The 17,949-nt window shown below is 42.6% G+C and overlaps 1 protein-coding gene across 1 annotated transcript in view; it reads right to left on the reverse strand.

The window, feature by feature from the left end:
* Nucleotides 1-17,601, reverse strand: part of DCBLD1 (discoidin, CUB and LCCL domain containing 1) — a 190,975-nt gene extending 173,374 nt beyond the window's left edge. The window contains exon 1 of the mRNA XM_085611297.1: nt 17,060-17,601. Within this exon, the coding sequence (XP_085467423.1) occupies nt 17,060-17,159 (100 nt within the window). The 5' untranslated portion in view covers nt 17,160-17,601. The remainder of the gene's footprint in view (nt 1-17,059) is intronic.
* Between the last annotated feature and the right edge of the window lie 348 nt (nt 17,602-17,949).

Genomic DNA, 17,949 nt, shown 5'->3' on the forward strand with positions numbered 1-17,949 from the left:
TTTTGTGATACTGTACATCACAAACAATTATTTGAATTAAAAAAAATAAATAATTACATTAGGTATACTACACACAAGGGTTGCAAAGCAATAAACGAGATCTTAAGGCACTCGTCGGTTTGCATCATCAATGGCGTCAATTCTTTGATATAAAATTATGGCTGAATGCAGACAATACAATATTCAACCTGCTCTCTACCTTCTTATCTTTAGGCATGTCACAGTCTCTGACCTCTAAGCATCTATTTTTCACACCTTTGCCTTATCAGGTACAGTTTGGCTTTTCCTTCCATTATCTTCTTGTTTTGCTTAACATCACTCATTTCACTCTTTTGCACCATTATTGTGCAAGCCCCTTCCTTTCCAGTTCACCACTTGCCCTTTACACACAACTTCTCTCCTCTTCACTCTTCCACTCTCCCTAAACAACTTCCCCTTTCCAGATTTCCTTTTCTCACTACATTAGTCAACAGGTCTGTTTTATTTACTGCCTTCTTTCCCTTTAAGCGTGCTCATTCCTCCTCCAGGTCGCAATTCACTCACAAGCAGTGGCATGCGAGGACGTTTTCGGTTCAGCGCATGTACATAACAGTTTGACATCTCATGGGTGCAGTACTACCTCAGCACATTTTTATATTCTTATAACTGCTAGTGCATGCAATCACGGCAAAACAAACTCAGTGGACTCAGCAGAGGCACCCCCTACATGGTCGCTCCACCCGAATCCCAATAACTTCAGACCACCACGAGTTTGTTTTTATGGAAGAATTGAGGCCGCAGTTTATTAGGCATTTTCAACTTACAAGCGATCCTTTACACATCCTTACTTTGTCCAGAGAGCCTGTGTCCTTACCCCATAAGCTCTGCACTGTGCCTTGCCTTCAGTGCATCTCACCTTACCCCTGGCAAACTATCCCCCTGGGAACGCAACCCTTCCCTTTCACTCCGGGCAAGCCTCTGCTTCCAGCCCGACCGGGTAACCTTTTTTAATTCCGGTTGCCACACTCCTTGGGTAAGCGTCTGCTTCCAACCCAGCCGGATGACCCTTTGCCTTCCGGGGCCCACACACTCCCGGGTAACCAGCCGGTTCCCACCCGGCCGGGTGACCTTTTCACTTCCGGTGTCCACACATTTCCTTCCGGGTATGCGTTTGTTCCCAGCCCAACCCTGTGCTTCTTCCGTCCCGGTGTGTACCCTCTTTATTACCTGGGCAAGCCAATGTGCTTCCTGCCCGCCAACCTGTTTGACTGTTCCCATACCCCTCTCTGCGAAGGTGACCCGGTAACAGTTACCCCACTTCTTCCATGCCACTGGCTCTGCCCTCCGTTGCATAATTAATTTTTTACTTCCGGTTCACCGGAACAAAGGGGCTTGAGGAGCTTGTCAGTGCCCACTGGGTCCTGACTGCCCCGTTTGCGGTCTATGCCCCCTTCCACCCTGTTTCTTGTATTCCTCTTGGATCGCTTTGCCTGGTCATTGCCACCTTTAATCGTCTAAGATCTGTTGCCGTTCCTCACAACCGACACCCGATGACCTCTTGAAAGTCCGCTATGCCTCTGCGACAATTCCCCCCCCCCCCCCGTTGACCCACCGCCTCCCCTCCAATTTTTGCTCCTAAGCGGGTGGGTGGGCGGGTCTTCTCTTTACGAATTCCCAGGAGAAAGAGGGCCTTATGCCCGGTGCCCACCTTTAAATACCCCTGCCTCCCTAACACATTCCTACCCTAGATTTACGGCTGCTCTGGCCCAGCCCTAATACCAGCCCTATCATCTGGTGGTCCCACTTCCCTGCCCCCCATCCCTTATCTCTACCCAATCCGGTCCTTGGTGTTCGGGCTCAGCTTCCCGGGGGTGGCCTCCACTGAGGCCCCCGGTCCAGCCACTATCCCCCTCCCCCTGGGGAGCGGGGGGCCGAACCAAGGGGCAAAACCATTTTCTACACCATATCTGCGCTCGGGCGCAAAAAAAGTAATTTAATAAGACATATGATTTGAATCTGGATTGAAGGACATGCACAAATGCAGATGGATTTTAATATTATGAACACTCTGCTATCATAGCAGATTATCTGCGGTACCAGTTTCAGGGTCATATGGAACTGGGGAAATAGTTATTTCCTTGCACCAAAAAATGTTTTCTGTGCAAATGCATATATCAGACAATCCTATTCATTGGTAGCGCATAGATTTAAAATGCTTCACCTTTGGCATTTTGTGAATCCCCATATAACAGGGGTAAATCAATGATGTGTAAACTTCTCCCCATCGACAAAAATGTAATTAATCTGGCTGAATTTTAGTGACCAATAACGCTTTAGTAAAGCAAAAATATGTTTTAAAGTGGTGGCTTAAGAAACTCGAATGACTTCAATCTTGGAAGTTTAGTGATGGCTGATTCAACCATTTTTAACATACAAGTTAGCTAAGAGAAAAAATTATGGAAGCAAACACAAAAAACCACTTTCTGCCCAACCAACGTTCACAAAATGTTAGTTTGTTAATAAATAACAGTGTTATGGACTGCAAAACCTAGGATCCAGATGGAAACGTGATTGTAACATGTAACTATGTATGACACCATTAAAAACTATACATATGTAATATCTTCATTCAAAATCCATCAAAGGAGATTTCACAGATCTTTCAAACCTTGAAGTAACAGCACTAGCTCCCGCTTCCAGCGTGAATCCATTACAAATGATGCAGAATTTTTTTTACTAAACCCTTTCACTGGAACATCTCCAACTACTGCGACTTATACGACCAGACCAGCACACCGACGTCCAGGTTTGAAATCGGCTCTTTCACAAAGATAAAAAAGTCACTCGCGGACAAAGAAACTCCTTTTCTGTCTCCAACTTATCATTCCAAATTTCCCCATATAGCATGAGGTTGCCGTTAAAACCATTCTTGAGGAAAGAGGGCTCACTCACATTCGAGATGTAAGGTCAGCCACGTACAAAATAAACAAGGCGATAGTCCTGTTCCCCCCCCATGCTGTGTCTTAATCTTCAGACATTCGGGCATCTTTCCATAACCAAATCCTGTATCATGTACCAGTATAAAAAACTTGCACGCATGAAGTCAGACCCACAAAGCAGTCCCCCTGAGCAGGGGTGGCCTTTCACTAGTCTCTCACATGTCCACAGTCCTACACATGCTACAGTGACCGCTGGCATTCTTTTTTCGAGGCTCTGTACACAGTAGAGTATGGCAATCCAGAGGACATCAACTCCATCAATTTATAATGTGACTTTGATTAGGGGTGGGTGAGACAGTACTGGGATCTCTCAAACTACTTATTGCAGAACCGTTAACAAACTGACCAATTATTCACATCAACAAGGACAGGAGTGCTGCCTAGTAGAAAAGAGCACACCACAAAATCTACCGATTATAGGTGCTACAAAAATTGGTAAAACTTTTCATAGTGAGAGTAAGATTGAAAGTGTATATATGCAGAGGTGGCTTGCAGCACAACAATGTATAACCGTGCAGAATGAGGAGGTAAGTTCACGAAACTACAAGGCACAAAATCCAAAGACTTTGCTACATGACTGTGGCAATACAGTATGATGGCAATAGAATTAACTTAAATATAAAGATTTAAAAAATGAATGAAATAACATGATGTTAAATACAAAGGTTTTACAGAATGCAATGTTGATGTAAACTGCAAGTGAATGTGAAAAGTGAAACTTCAATTTTAATAAAATTAGGAACACACATACACACAAAGGTTTTGAAAAAGTACTAAACTGGATTGTATCTTTGCGCCAATTGCTTCGGATGGCTGCAACACTTGTTCATGTGTGCAGTGCTGGTGTGTCAACCTTGGAAACTCTTTCCACTGGCTCGAACCCACCTAAGTACCCAACAAGCTGTCCAATGTATTAACACTCGAAGACACACATCCAAGCAATGTCAAGCACAACACTCATGGTGTCTCCACAATGAAACAGAGTAGCAGCATTAGCAACACATTTACTGGCAAGAAAACTCACATTCAAATTTTACACAAAAACGCACCCTATAATTTCAGTAAAACACAAATGCAGCACTGGTTTGGAATCTAGTACTCTGAATCTTTCCTATGAAAGAAATTCTGCATGGGATTTTTTTTTGTGATGTTTAACAACCAGCATTAAAAAGGAAATCTCCAACGAACATCTGAATACCACCAGCCCCTTTATTTATAGATTTCACTCAAGAATGCAGAGAGCAAGCAGGAGCAGCAGTGAGGCACATATTCCTTGGAGGAAGACTATTTTTAAACATCAAAGAATCTGGTAAAAAATTCAACATAAAGATCATGTGCAGGCAATGTGATGTTATACTTGGCTGTAGGGGCCAAATGCATACAATTTTGAAGAAGAAAAATAAAAATCGCATTACATTGTAGCGTTTTATTCCCACTTTTATTCTATCTTCTCACAAAATAGAAAAATATTTGCTGCAGTTCTCCATAAAAGAAGGCCTGAACAAGCTGAGATGTAACAGTGTGGTGTCACATACTGACTTTAGGAGCGGCTCGGCCTTTCAGCATTTGAACCCGCAGACTCCCCTCATCTACTTACACGGACATCGCTCCACTTCAGGGACGCTGGTTCCTAATGCACACATTTTACTCCCACAGCAAACAACTTTAATACAAATGCGAACGTGCCTACCACAAGTCACCAAAGAATAAGATGGAGAAGTACTTGTAAAACTACCAAGTTCACTTGCCCAGTAAAACTAAACTACTGTAACCGTAACAAAGAAGGTCACGGGTTCCATTCCTCAGAACACACAATTCAATGTCCACTGCCATTACTATTTTATCGTGGTAAGCCCTTCCTGGTCCATACTCTGCTAATGAAGCTTGGAATTCAAGACACTTCACTAAGATTCTCAAAAAGAGATGATTGTTGCAAAGAATCGCTGCAAAACATTCAGGGTGTGAATTTCTCAGTCCGCTTAGGTCAAGAGGAAACCAACCATCTTTGAGCTTCTCCTCAGATACTTTAATGGTTATAAAGGAGGGCTTCAGGTCACGGTTTTGGAAATATTTTTACAGGAGCATAGACAATGAATGTAAAGGATAGTGATAACTCCTACTTCCTCTACAAAGAAAGTCTAAATTGGGTGGACTACAACCTTCACTGTGAGCATGTGGCTTAAAATGGGAATTAGCAGACCAGACAGAGAAGCAAAAAAAGCAGGGTCAGCTCTATGGGTCATCAGCAGAGGTGCCTACCAGATCGCCCCTAAAAAGAGCCGGTTTGGCACTCGTGCCAGATGGTGCAGGAGAATGAACGGCAAAAATACCACATTGTCTTAGGAGAAAAAAATGTGCTCTACAGCCACCACCAGTGAGTAATATGGCGTTACTAACAGACATGTGAATGCAAAAACTATGCCAATGAGGGACACGTTTACAGAAGCATGAGGATGACTTAGAAGGAGTGCAAGCAAAGAATCCCAACACAACACATACCAGCAGTGACCAGCTTACTGCCACTGAAAAAGCTGGAGACTGGAGAAACGGATTACGTTTTTTGTATAAATAGGGCTCCCAGTTTTATGGTATTTGTTATTTTGACATTTCCGTCTACATTTATCTGTATTTATTTTTTGGCCACCATATTGCTATTTATCCATATTTATTTTAGGTTTTGAGAATAAATGCAGGTGTAACATGGTATACTTCCACATTTATTTTACTGATAAATATGCAATCATACTTTTCCCCCTGTCACGTTTTAGCAAATTAAACAGCCAAATATAGCAAAACACTACAGCCATAGGAAAATATCAGAATTATAGCACAAATATATGTCCATGTATGCCTGTATTGAGGGAAATCTCAACCTGTTTTTTTGTTGTTTTTTTAAACTTCCCATGCGGTCTATCTGCTCAGCTATTGTCCTGGAAATCATGAAAGACAGCAAGTGAGTCACAAACAAGTAGCACGGTTTTCCGTATTTTGCTGCTTCTAAAAATAAATACAGAAAGGAAACACTTTTCTGTCTGTGTTTATCTGTAAAATAAATCAGTAAAAACTGAAAACTGGGAGCCTCATATATAAAGCACATGCAGATAAATGAATTAAGATACCTGTCAATAAGCAGCAAATAGCTAAAGTACAAAAATCATTATGGGCTTGTGATTCTGGAAAAGCTGATAGATTAAATCAACACTGCGGCTGCTCCTTCTAGGTGAAGAAGAGAACCTCAGCTGCAAGAACTTCAAGCTGGACAGACCCATACTAAACAGAAGCTTTACAACAGTGCTTATCAGGAGGGTGCCGCTGGGTAGCAAACAAATGTTAAATATTGACAGCATCACTTTCTGCTATGAAAGAAAATAAGTATGGTCACAGCATTAGTATCCGATGATTCAATATGACGCTGCAAAGATAACGGGACATTTGACGTGGTGATTATCTACTCTGAAACACCAAGGATCACATCACCTTTCAACAGCTTAAAGACTTGACAATGAAGTGCGTCAATCAAATAAAAGACCCACAGATTGCCAAAATGTCTTTCCCATAAGAGACTTAGGTGCAATTTGCACAACTTAAATGCGGGGAAATATCTTCTGATAGGGTGCCCAAAATTACAGTCACTGAATCAAGTAAAAACTACAACTTTAGGGATGAAAAGTGCTTTAAGCCTTCTGTCAAAAGAAGGGGCTCACACTCAAGTTTACAGCACAAGAAAGACACCAGTGACAGCAGGAGGACAGTTGTTGATCCCAACCGGGCCCTGTCTGCCCAAGGGAGATACTCAAAATATGAGCTGTAAAAATTATTCTAAACAAAGCTGAAGCCATTTTGACTAGAGCGAGCTCTGATCGATTGTCAAGGCTTGTCGCTGAAAACTATATATTTTGCGAACAGTCAAGATTGATGAATATTTCTGCCTTGGGGCCAGCAGATCTCTATCAACACTCTAACTTTGCTTTCAATGGGATACTGAGCCAGCGGTGACTAGCCTTCCAGTTTTCACCCTAGCATTCAAAAGGGTAAGAAAAGTAAATATTGTTTTTAATTAAAGACTGAGCTTGTACTACATGGTAGATGCCCCTGTGCTCAGTAATGTGCCCTTGGACGCAGACCGGAGTTTAATTATCACTCTTGTTCTAAGTAATGTTCCTCGGCAAGGCTGAGAGGAGCATTACATATGTTGACAGCCGTTTGCAACCTCAAGGCACTACTATACAATATAATTTGATGCTGGCTTTGTAATGAGGAGAGAGGGGCTGGTGGCACTGCATGATCAGCTGCGGACTGCTGAGAGTAAAGCAGTGATACTCAATATCCTAGACCTCTCTACCTGGAGTGTGACGGAGGGCGATTGCCGAGCACCAGGTTCTCAGATCCCACTGCGAGTCTCGGGAGGACATCAGGGAAGGAATGATCGCGCATGCTGTGAAGTGGCCAGAAAATGTGGTTTGTCACAGCCATGAGCTAGAAATTGATCCCTTGATCGTTCAGCATTTCTAAACGACGCCAACTCAATAGAGAACATGACTGTGACTTCCTCCAGTAGGTCAGTAAATCCTCTGTATTACTTTGAAGCAATATGACCTTAGTCAAGAGAAAAGAGCCTCCTTGTCACCAAAACATTTGAATCAACACACCTTTCACACCAAGAGGATGAGGATGGACAGCATGAACATAATAAAAACAGATAGGAAGAAATAAATCAGGAAACTTTATTTAGCAATTCATAAAATAGAGTACAAACTTAATGATGTACAAAGTCACGTAGCTATTAAAGAAGCAAGGACAATGTCAACAAATCAGTAAACAAACGATCATAAAAAGTTACTTAAAAAAACAATCAGTATACTTCTAATAATATAAGGAAAAACATACACAGTAATATACACCACAGGACATAAAATTGGGAACAAAGTAAAAGGAAAAAATAATCCTATTGACATAAGGAAATCACCAAATCAAAGATTTATCAATTGCGACCCTGAATGATACCACTTTCGAATGTGTGTCACATAAACCAGTAATCATAGATTTTAGGTGGTTTCCTCTAATAAAAGCATCGACGCGTTTCGGTGGGCAATAGTTCACAGCCAACACCTTCTTCAGGAAATGCACAATAGAATCCCAATAACAGTTATCCTAAAACGAAATAATCTGAAAAAAACATGTAACATCATTTTAGTCAATTCCCAAATTTATTTCTTCTCTTTATGGCACATTACAACTGTCCACAACCTTCATCCTACAACTAATACTCAGACAACCATACATCTGCACCACTCTAGGCTTCTTTATTTTACAACCAATAAGGTATGTTGGTAGAAACCCATTAGATACAAACTAAATGAGCTATCATTTCAGAATATCTATTAAGCCTATGATAGGGCTATACCATATGAGTTCATGGTGAGAAATCTTCTTACTACGTTTATTACAAGTGCTATACTATAGTATCTGCACTCCTACTTGTGTTTGACAGAGAACGGATAGTCCCTAATCCTGCTGAAGGACCAATTACTATCCTCTTCGCATTACTTCCTACACATATCTATCCAGAATAGAACTCACATTTGTTCTTTATTAGGCTGTGTCCATATGGATCCTGCCAGAACTTCTGTGTATTTCGTTTTTATACATTTTCAGGAAACTTCTTCACAATGAAATGGTACCTATTTAGATAGAAAATGAAATGCCAAATTTATTTGCTTGGTGCCTAGATAGGACTAATAAATAGTTTATACTATCTGAAAGTTAGATGCCATTCCATGTACCTTAATTTCATCGACTCCGGGTCTAAATGGACCTCAAGACACTATTTCCTCTATCTCTATCTGGATGCAGTCTTTCTTTGTTATTCCAAGAAGAGAAATTCAAGAGACCTATAGACAAAGTGAGAAAGTATGTACATTTTCTCAATGATCTTAAAAGACAATGTATATTTTCGGTTCCTCCTGGATACCGAGATTACAAGACCTATAAATAAGGTGAGTAGGTTTGTACTTTTTTTCAATGATCTTAAAAGAAAATGTATATTTTCGGTTCCTCCTGGAAACCGGAATTACAATAACTCAGAGGTGTGGAAATGGAACTCTGCTACACCAAAGAATCATTACAAAGAAACGGGATACACTAGAGGCGTTGCAGATAATTTAATGGACACTAACAATACATGTCCATTCAGCAACCACATCCTTAACAGAAGGACAAACCCCTCTCGTAATAGAGCTATCAGTCCCTACACCAAACCCATGAATGATAGTGCGAATGAACCCTCCGGCAGTTGATCAAAGCCCCTCGTTGCAGGATCGATATCATATATCTTAAGGACATATCCGTCTTAAATTTAGTGATGTGTCTCCTTAGACCGATTGCAACATATCCGGCCATCACCATTTTATCATAACAATCCCAAGGTCTATCCAATCAACGAAATAGGACCAAGGTATCTGATTCGATACTAAAAACCTTCAAATTACACGTATCTACCACTAGATACTGTTGATCGTAACAAAATGCTCAGTAAATTGGAACCCCTCCTAATAGTGCCTAACAGGCTTCCAAATTGAATAAAATAAGATAAGAACCGGATGTATGGTTTGAAGAGTTACCTTCAACACTATCTCAATAATGGATTACCATGCCTTCGTGGGGTGTGGGCAAACAGATAACCCAGAGTTCGGATAGGTGCCAAATTACGCACTGTGGGAAAATTCAAAAATATCTGGATAAGCCATTATTTCTTTACAAACGGCGAACCACCTATCCCCCATCCAGCCCATAGCCATCTGTAATCAGAGCCTACCTCAATTAGACTTGTTACGGTACACACGGTAAGGTCTTCTTAGTCGAATAAGCTTCATTCACGAAGGACGGAGAATGTAAATACCGAGTACTTAATTGCATCGACAATAGGAAGTAAACCCAACTCTTCCGGGGTAATACCAAATGGATGTAAACAATAACCAGACGCCCGCAAATGGGCGCGCCATCTTGGAAGAGTGTGATGTATACAGATACACCTAATGCGGTGCTGGGAACTGAATGTGCCTATTGACAACAGTCATTATCACAGATATTTGTTTAAGGCCATATTTGCTTACGCACAAAGTAATCGAACTATACCAAAAAGATAGCCAATATAAAATGTCGAGAAGGATCTTTTCTCGATAAACCTTACGTCTTTACTAATATTCCTAGATGCTTATACTTTGTGATCAAGTGGAAAATACCCCGCTAACCACATCCCTCTTGCATATAGTAGAGAAGGTATCCCTTTTAACACTTTCGAAAAACAGCCGCCATTATGAACAGGCGGAGAACCCAAGAAATCCAAACGGCACTAAAGTGAAATAAAGCATCAATATGCCGTGTAATTTCTGAGAAGACAGGTAAACTATCAAGGGATCAAAGATGGTTACAGTATAATGGTCAGTCCCTGCCTTTAATGTTGTTATTAAAACTCAAAGATACACTTTAGCTTAAGGGAACCCATATTAATGGCAGAAAGCCCTCCCCTAGCCAAAACACTGCTCTTACCCCCTGATAGAGAATTCCTTCAGAGGTAGGGAAAACCTCAAAACCAGCCGTTGCTGTTGGGCTGAGTGTGAAGTACTAAAAAGGACCCAAACCAACAAGGTGAACAGAACCAAGAAAAGAGGTGAAATCATAACACCATATCCCCCATCGCAGAGTCTTAACTTACATTATCCATTTCAGAGCACCTTTTTTGTTTCCAATCAACTAGGTATCCATTGCTTTCAAAAACAGTCACCATTTGTTATCTGGCACACGACAAGCCATATACTCTATTGGCAGGAGAGGCAGACACTACTAACCGCACGGATGAATTAAGTCAGACATGTTGAATTTACATTTATATTGTCTGTGGATGATGCCTTACCCTACTAAGATATTTTTTCAGGCAAAAAACGAAGGCTTGGTCTGTTATGCTAACATCTCTTTTAACTGCAATATTGCGTAACATGCCTGGAATATAGTTAGGCAAAAGCAAGTTACTACTTACTGGGGTTAAAAGAACAAGGTGCATGGCTTCTCAGTGTTGCTTAACTGACGATCCACAATGCCACAGGGCTGTGCAGTTTAACCTTACAAGACTTGCTGCCTGATAACCTTGCCGTTGGTCACTTATGCATTTTTGATACCCACAGGTGGCCACAAAAACTCCTGGTTTGATATATCGGCATGTTCAGCTTTTGCTGAACAACCAGATATAGAACCTTTAATAGGCTGTAAAGCTCTCAACAAGACTTAACTAACTCCTTCACAGAGAAACATTTATAAGAAAGATAAACAGCTTAGCATTTCGCTCATTTTCCCAATAACAAACATTTCATAAAAGTATCTAATCAGGAGATTTTTGCATTTATTCTTTTAGAGTTATGTTGTTTTATGTAGATTTCGATATAAGTGGTGACATACCATTCAAATGTGAGCTTCAGGGGTGACCACAAAAGCAATCATTGGAGAAACATACAGTCACAAATAGCAGTCTTAAAAACAGGCAAGTCTGGAGAGTCACCCTCGTTTTGACAGAGGCGTTGTCTCAAGTCTCTTGCATCAGAACAGGTTTTTCTTGCATTTAAGCCTAAAACGGGTGACACTCATTTAACAACCAGATGCTTGGGAGTAGTGTCATCTTTTTGTCACAGTATATAAATGTGAGGAATGGTAAAAATAATTAGAAAAACTCCACGAAGACTTGTAGAAAAGTTACACCCTTCTAAAAGCAAGGCTCTAGTGACAAAAAGCAGTCATAGCAGAGCAGTAACCCAGAAGACAAGCAGACCCTATAAAAAGAAGTTGTACCTCATGACGTAGCAATCCTGGGAAACCATTTAAGGTACATAACTGCAGCAGTGGAAGACAAGGTCCCTACAGATTCCCCGAGTGTCACTCAAGATAAAGTGCAAACATAAATGTCATGTTTTTCATATATTGCGCAACACTGAGTTAACGGGATTACTGTGGCACTCAAAACGAGGCACTGTAAGATAAAACGATTGATTGACAATCAAAACATTTAGTTAAGTTGAGAATCAAGAGTTACTACTTATATCCAATATGCTGAAAATCTAACCGCGACATCTCTCAAGTCAGACAGGCTCAAACCAATAAACCATCTCCAAAACCACTTAGGCCAAACAGGCAAACAACCTACCCAAAAAAACAGTATGGTCGGTGGGCTCACAGCCAGTATTATACCTACAATACCATTATGTCATACAGGCCAACAACCTAGCCACACCACCTTTACAGTCCGAGTACCTGAGTCAACACCTGCGCCACATAGCAACTCAGTTCAGGTCGGCTGTCAACTAGGTGAAAGCATGATTGTGGGTCATAAGTGTCAACACCAAACAACTTAGTCACACCATCCTTCAGGGCAGACAAGCAAACATCAGCTGGCCCAACAACCTAGCCATAGATCACTCGAGCAGACAGGCCCACAGCCAAATCTATATAAACAAAGCAACACCAACGACGGACCACGGTTAAGCACTTAAAATTCCAAAATTTCTTGTAAAGTATATATAATAGATTTATAAGTGTGGTGCAACAGCTTCCAACATCCGTCGTTGTTGGATGTACAGTGAATCCAAGAATTTTACATAACGGAAGGTTCACTCAAAATAAAGTCCAAAATAATACATATATTCCAAAATAGGTTTATCTTCCTTTATTTTTAGAGACAGCAGACAGCCACGCGTTTCGTTCCCTTAGCACAGGAACTTCTTCAGGGCATATTGGTAGTACTAATATGCCCTGAAGATGTTCCTGTGCTAAGGGAACGAAACGCGTTGGCTGTCTGCTGTCTCTAAAAATACAGGAAGATAAACCTATTTTGGAATATATGTATTATTTTGGACTTTATTTTGAGTGCACCTTCCGTTATGTAAAATCCACAGCCAAATCTAGTCACAACAACACTCAGGTCAGACATGCTAGATGGATCACAACCTACAACTTAGATGAGGCACAACCAGCAACCTAACCACACCACATCTCACTTACCATATTGCCCAGGCTACACAGTATAACATTATTTCTTTAAGAGACACCCATGAAGTCCCTCCTTATCCACGAGTATTTGAGAGAATAGGTAAATGAGTGTCCAGAACATTTGTCTTCAGAATACCACTGACTTAGCAGTGGAAGTCCATTTCCACAACACAGTCTCCAACTACAAGTAAGTGCAAGAGGGTAACCTTAGCATGGCAGGCCAATGTGCAACTGTTTAAATATGAATAGTCTAAACAACATAACTTTGTTCAGACGAACTGTCCCCCTTCCTTTCAAGGTGGCTGATATTATCAAAGCGCCTAGATTACATATAAAAATGTTAAGACAGGGAAAAGCAATAAGCTCTGTTCAAACAGCTCACAGAGAAACCTCCAGCACTATTTAACTAAAAAAGAACACAGCAGCACGGATTCAAATATAGGATGTGGTAGGAAACTATAACCATACATGCACACAACTGTAATTTCGGAAGCAGTTATATATAATTAAAATAAGCATACACAGCTATTAAACTTACAGAACTGTAGTGGAGTTGTGCTCGCTTTTCTGAAAACAAGTTGTTGCAAAGCGTCATCTATATCAGGGGTGTCTTCATTGAGACACTAGTGTCATAGGGTTTCTATAATAGTCATTGCTTTGACAGAGTGGCCAAACTAAGGGCTTTATAAACAGGTTGACTAGATGTCCTGGTTTTTCATTATTTATCCTGGCAAATTTAACTGATTTCAACTCATGTCCCAGTTTAGTTATTAAGGAGTGTAATGCTTTTAGGTCTTCCATGCACAATTTGTGTCAGGGCTTTTTCAGGAATCAACTTAAGTAACATACATGACTGTGTAAAAATTGCGTTTAATGTATACTCCTTGCCAATGTTTTCTATGTAAGCAAGTTCTATCCGAAATCATTCTGAGGAACTCGTTAAGTTCACAGGTTGAAGTCCCACTTCTATGTTTATTAAATATTCCAGTTTTTTGTTGTTGTTTGTTTTTTTAATCTGGTCACCCTATAAACAGAACTAAAAAAGCTGGGGCCATTTTCATAACACACTTGCATAAATCCCACACATGTGGAAATTCAGATCCAGCGGGCTAACTTTCTCCTGCATCGCTCCTAAAGCGTGGATCGACCTGCCACTACATATATCCTCCTCACTTCTTGAATTCCGCAAGAAACTGAAGACCCGGCTTTTCGAGTATCCCCACTAGAGCCCAGGCCTGGCTAGACTCACACCTGTTCGGCGCTAGAATACCCTCCTGGGTGATAGCCCATTCTAAAAATCTGCATAACATAAGACGTCCAAATAGTACACACCACCTTAAATTAATCCTGAAGTTGTATTAAAAGTTCAAAGGATTTAAGGTGAATTAGGAATTCCTCATGAAATCAGACCACTATAACCTCTAATGATGTTCTAAATTAGGTTTAATTGCCTTCCCGAAAAAACGGACATTCAAAGTTTATAAAGCAGCCCTTCTCTGCCAACAATTCTAACAGGAAAGGATGTGGGGAAGAGAAAATAAATGTTAAAGTGGTCATTTAGAAAACCATTTAGGTTCATGCTGAAAGCGTTAATTGAGGACAAATGCAAACTACTCACAAGAGGTGTCGTTTGATGACCTGCTGTGATGAATGGCCGGCATGTACTCTTCTGCACTTAGGGAGTTTGCAATACTCCCTGAAGAGACCCAACTGGGCTTTCACCGAGGGCTAACTGTGTGGCAGGATGTGCCATGCATCAAATTCTGGAAGTTTCGACATTTTCAACATTCACAGAATGATGACAATTCTCCCTTGGGCAAAATCCGTCGAGAACTATGCATTATGCACGTGCCCTATTTAGGGGCCATTAGCGCAATCTGCCACAGTTTCTGACCAGGGCATTTAACATTTTAAAAAGAACTGGTAAAGTTGTGCCACAGGTCACTGTACTCTTCCTTCAAGAAAATAAAGTCACCAGCTGCTGTGGCCTTTTTAACAACAAAAAAGCCAAGCCAAAAGAAAAACAAATGTTAGCCCAGGCGTTACAAAAACATGTTCAAACGCAGCTCTTTCGTTAGGGGGAAAAAATACACACCTGCCAGAAATACTGTGATACAAAAAACAAAAGAGCTCGTAGACAGAACTCCAAGTGACAAAATGGATACTGTTTTAAGGGTAAGTCAGTTTAACTGTGCTATGGCCCCCCTGGGTGTCCCGTCTGCCGCCTGGCGTGGGGTCCAGACGTGCTGTTTTAGCGCCACAGTGTAATAACGCCTCCGCCCGGAAGTGTCACTTATGTTACAATACACAGTAACACGTTCAAGGGCCCGGGGGTGAGCCGCGTCCGATGGATCTGGGAACACTGTTCGCGTGAAAACAATTCATGTAATTAATGAACACACATTGTACACCGGGGGCAGTTTGCTCCATTAACTGGTGATTTAAATAAAAAAAAAACACAGCCTCGAGTAAGCACTGGGCAAAACCAATCAAGGAGATGGGACTTTGCAACAATAGTGGGTTCGCGGTACTTTTCACATTCTGCAAAAAAAGTCTGCAGCTGCACATTATCGTAGTACTGCCGTTTACATCCAGTGAAATACGGAGAAGAGATCAATTCATAATAAGGGGAATTGAAGAATGAGTCACGTGGCCAGTATAGGAATTAATTTTTTTTTAAAAAGTGCTTTGGCTTCTATACCTATTGATTGACCATTAGGTAGCAAAGAGCATGTCTGCTGCGTGCATTTCCGGGACGAGCAGCGCTTCTTGAATGGCCTGTCAAAGGCCGTCCACTGATGCCCGCTGCCAGGCAAGGTTCGGAGTCGGCCCTGGGAGCGGCAGCTTCTGAGCCTATGTGCGCCCCTCCGGGTACAGGGGCTTCATCTCTGTGACTAGACTGACTTAGTCTATTAAATTAGTTGCTGTTCGATAACATCTTTTTAAATGAATGACATTTACTGGTGTTTTGATGGTACCCGATAGGCATCTGCGAAACGAAAGCTTGTGGGCCACATAAACCTTGGGGGGGGGGGGGGTGCAAATTCCACTTGAAACATTTCTCAGATGAACTGTCATTCTTTCTCCCAGTACCACATCTGGTTGGGTCAAGAGTGGCCGAGGGAAAACTGCAGAAATCGCCCTGTTAATTACGACCTTGCTGCCTCGGCTTACATACAAGAAAGTTTCGCAGCTGACGTACACGTACACGGGGGAAGGGTCCGAGATGGTGGCGAGTAACTGGTGTGTAACCGGTCACATGCAGCCCGGAGCGCTATACGCATGTGAATAGCCAAATTACGGGGTTTCCACTTTACCCAGAGATGCACAAAAAAAAACATATTAAAGAAACAGTCGAGTGGAAACAAGTAACGCAAACACATGAATCAGAGAACGAATTGGACAAAACCAGGCTTCTAAGTCAAAATAACAATTTCAGAGAATGGATTTGGCGCATTTTTTCTGTTGCATCAAAGATACATGGATTCCTGGGTAGTGCCCACCCACAGCTCTGTCATTGTCCCACAACAACCCCCGGTCTCCTGCACTCCCCAGCTGAATTCGAAAACATAACAATAAACCGCCTGTGCAGGGCTGAAGTGCCGTTCTCACTAGACCACAACCCACGCTGCCTCACACATAGCGCCTGTCCCGAGATATTAAGCAGAACAGGTCCGGGCATCACACCCGCCGTTGTTTGCACCCCCTCTGGCAGACACACGCTGCACACAGTGTGCATTCACGCTACCCCTTTGCACCCAGCACGCAAAAGAACTGCACTTACAAGAACGCCTATGCACCTTTGACACTGTTTCTGCCCCAGCGAGGCGTGCTTTGCCACTGCCCCATTACAGCAAGAGCCCCCCAATCATACAGGCTCGTCAAGTGCACAGAGAGCGTGGTACTCGCCTTCTCCGGTGGGTGCCCCTTAGCACTGTGTGCCCAGTGAGCACTTTGCAACACTCCGCGCTCTATCGCACTTTGCTCCAACGACACTGCCCGTACTGCACCCCCACCGCCCACTGCCACCAGACCCTGGACGGACTCACCTAGGGTGTCAGCCAGCAGGCAGTGCAGCGGCAGCACGCCCAGCACCAGCAGCAGGCAGGAGCCCCGGCCGGCTTCCTGGCTCCCCGGCGGTCGCACCATGTTCCTCAAGCGCCGGTTCCTTCCTCTTCTCCCAGACTCCTCCAGTGGTAACTTTCGACCGGCCCTTCGCTCCTGCTCCTCTTGTCAGGCTTCCACCCTTGACGGCTGCTCCCTCCTTCCAACGGAGATAGACCGGTGGCCGGGGTGCAGGACAGTCCCGCCTCTCACCCGGGTGCTGTGGGAGTTTCTCCCTGGGCTCCCCGTCTGCTGCTGTCACCCGGGAGCAGCGCAGACTTCCAGCGCTTCCTGTGGCTCCTCCTATCGCGCTGTGGGCGGGAAAGAGAAACACGGGGCCGCCCCTGCAGCGGCACTGAGCAGATGCCGTGAGCCCAGGAGTGAGAACGAGGGAGCCCGCGCGCACCTCACCACAGCCAGACTCCTGCCCTACCCACGCGCTCACCCACCTCACTCACTGAGTCTTACGCATTAGCGAGGGAGTCCCTCCCACCCATGGTGTGTTCGCGTCATTCCAAAATGTCACGCGTTTAGACAGTGCCTTGGTAAGCACGCCTCTGTTTCCCGGTGCCGCTACATCATCAGTAGCTACGCCTATGATTTCAAAAGTAATTAGAAAATCATACTGTTCCTTTTAAAATGAATGCATCTTTATTCAAAACTTAAAAGTTTTAAAATTGCACCTTTATATGTTTTAATCTACCTTGCAATGACACAAAAATAATAAGCTTCGTGCACCTCACTATGCTTTTGTTTGAGCACAAGTGTCTTGATTTTGTGTGTGTGTTGCACCATCAGCCTCCAGTCTTCTGACGGAAAGGAGCAAAACCAGCAG

Source organism: Triturus cristatus, chromosome 6 (assembly GCF_964204655.1).
Source record: "Triturus cristatus chromosome 6, aTriCri1.1, whole genome shotgun sequence".
Taxonomy (NCBI): Eukaryota; Metazoa; Chordata; class Amphibia; order Caudata; family Salamandridae; genus Triturus; species Triturus cristatus.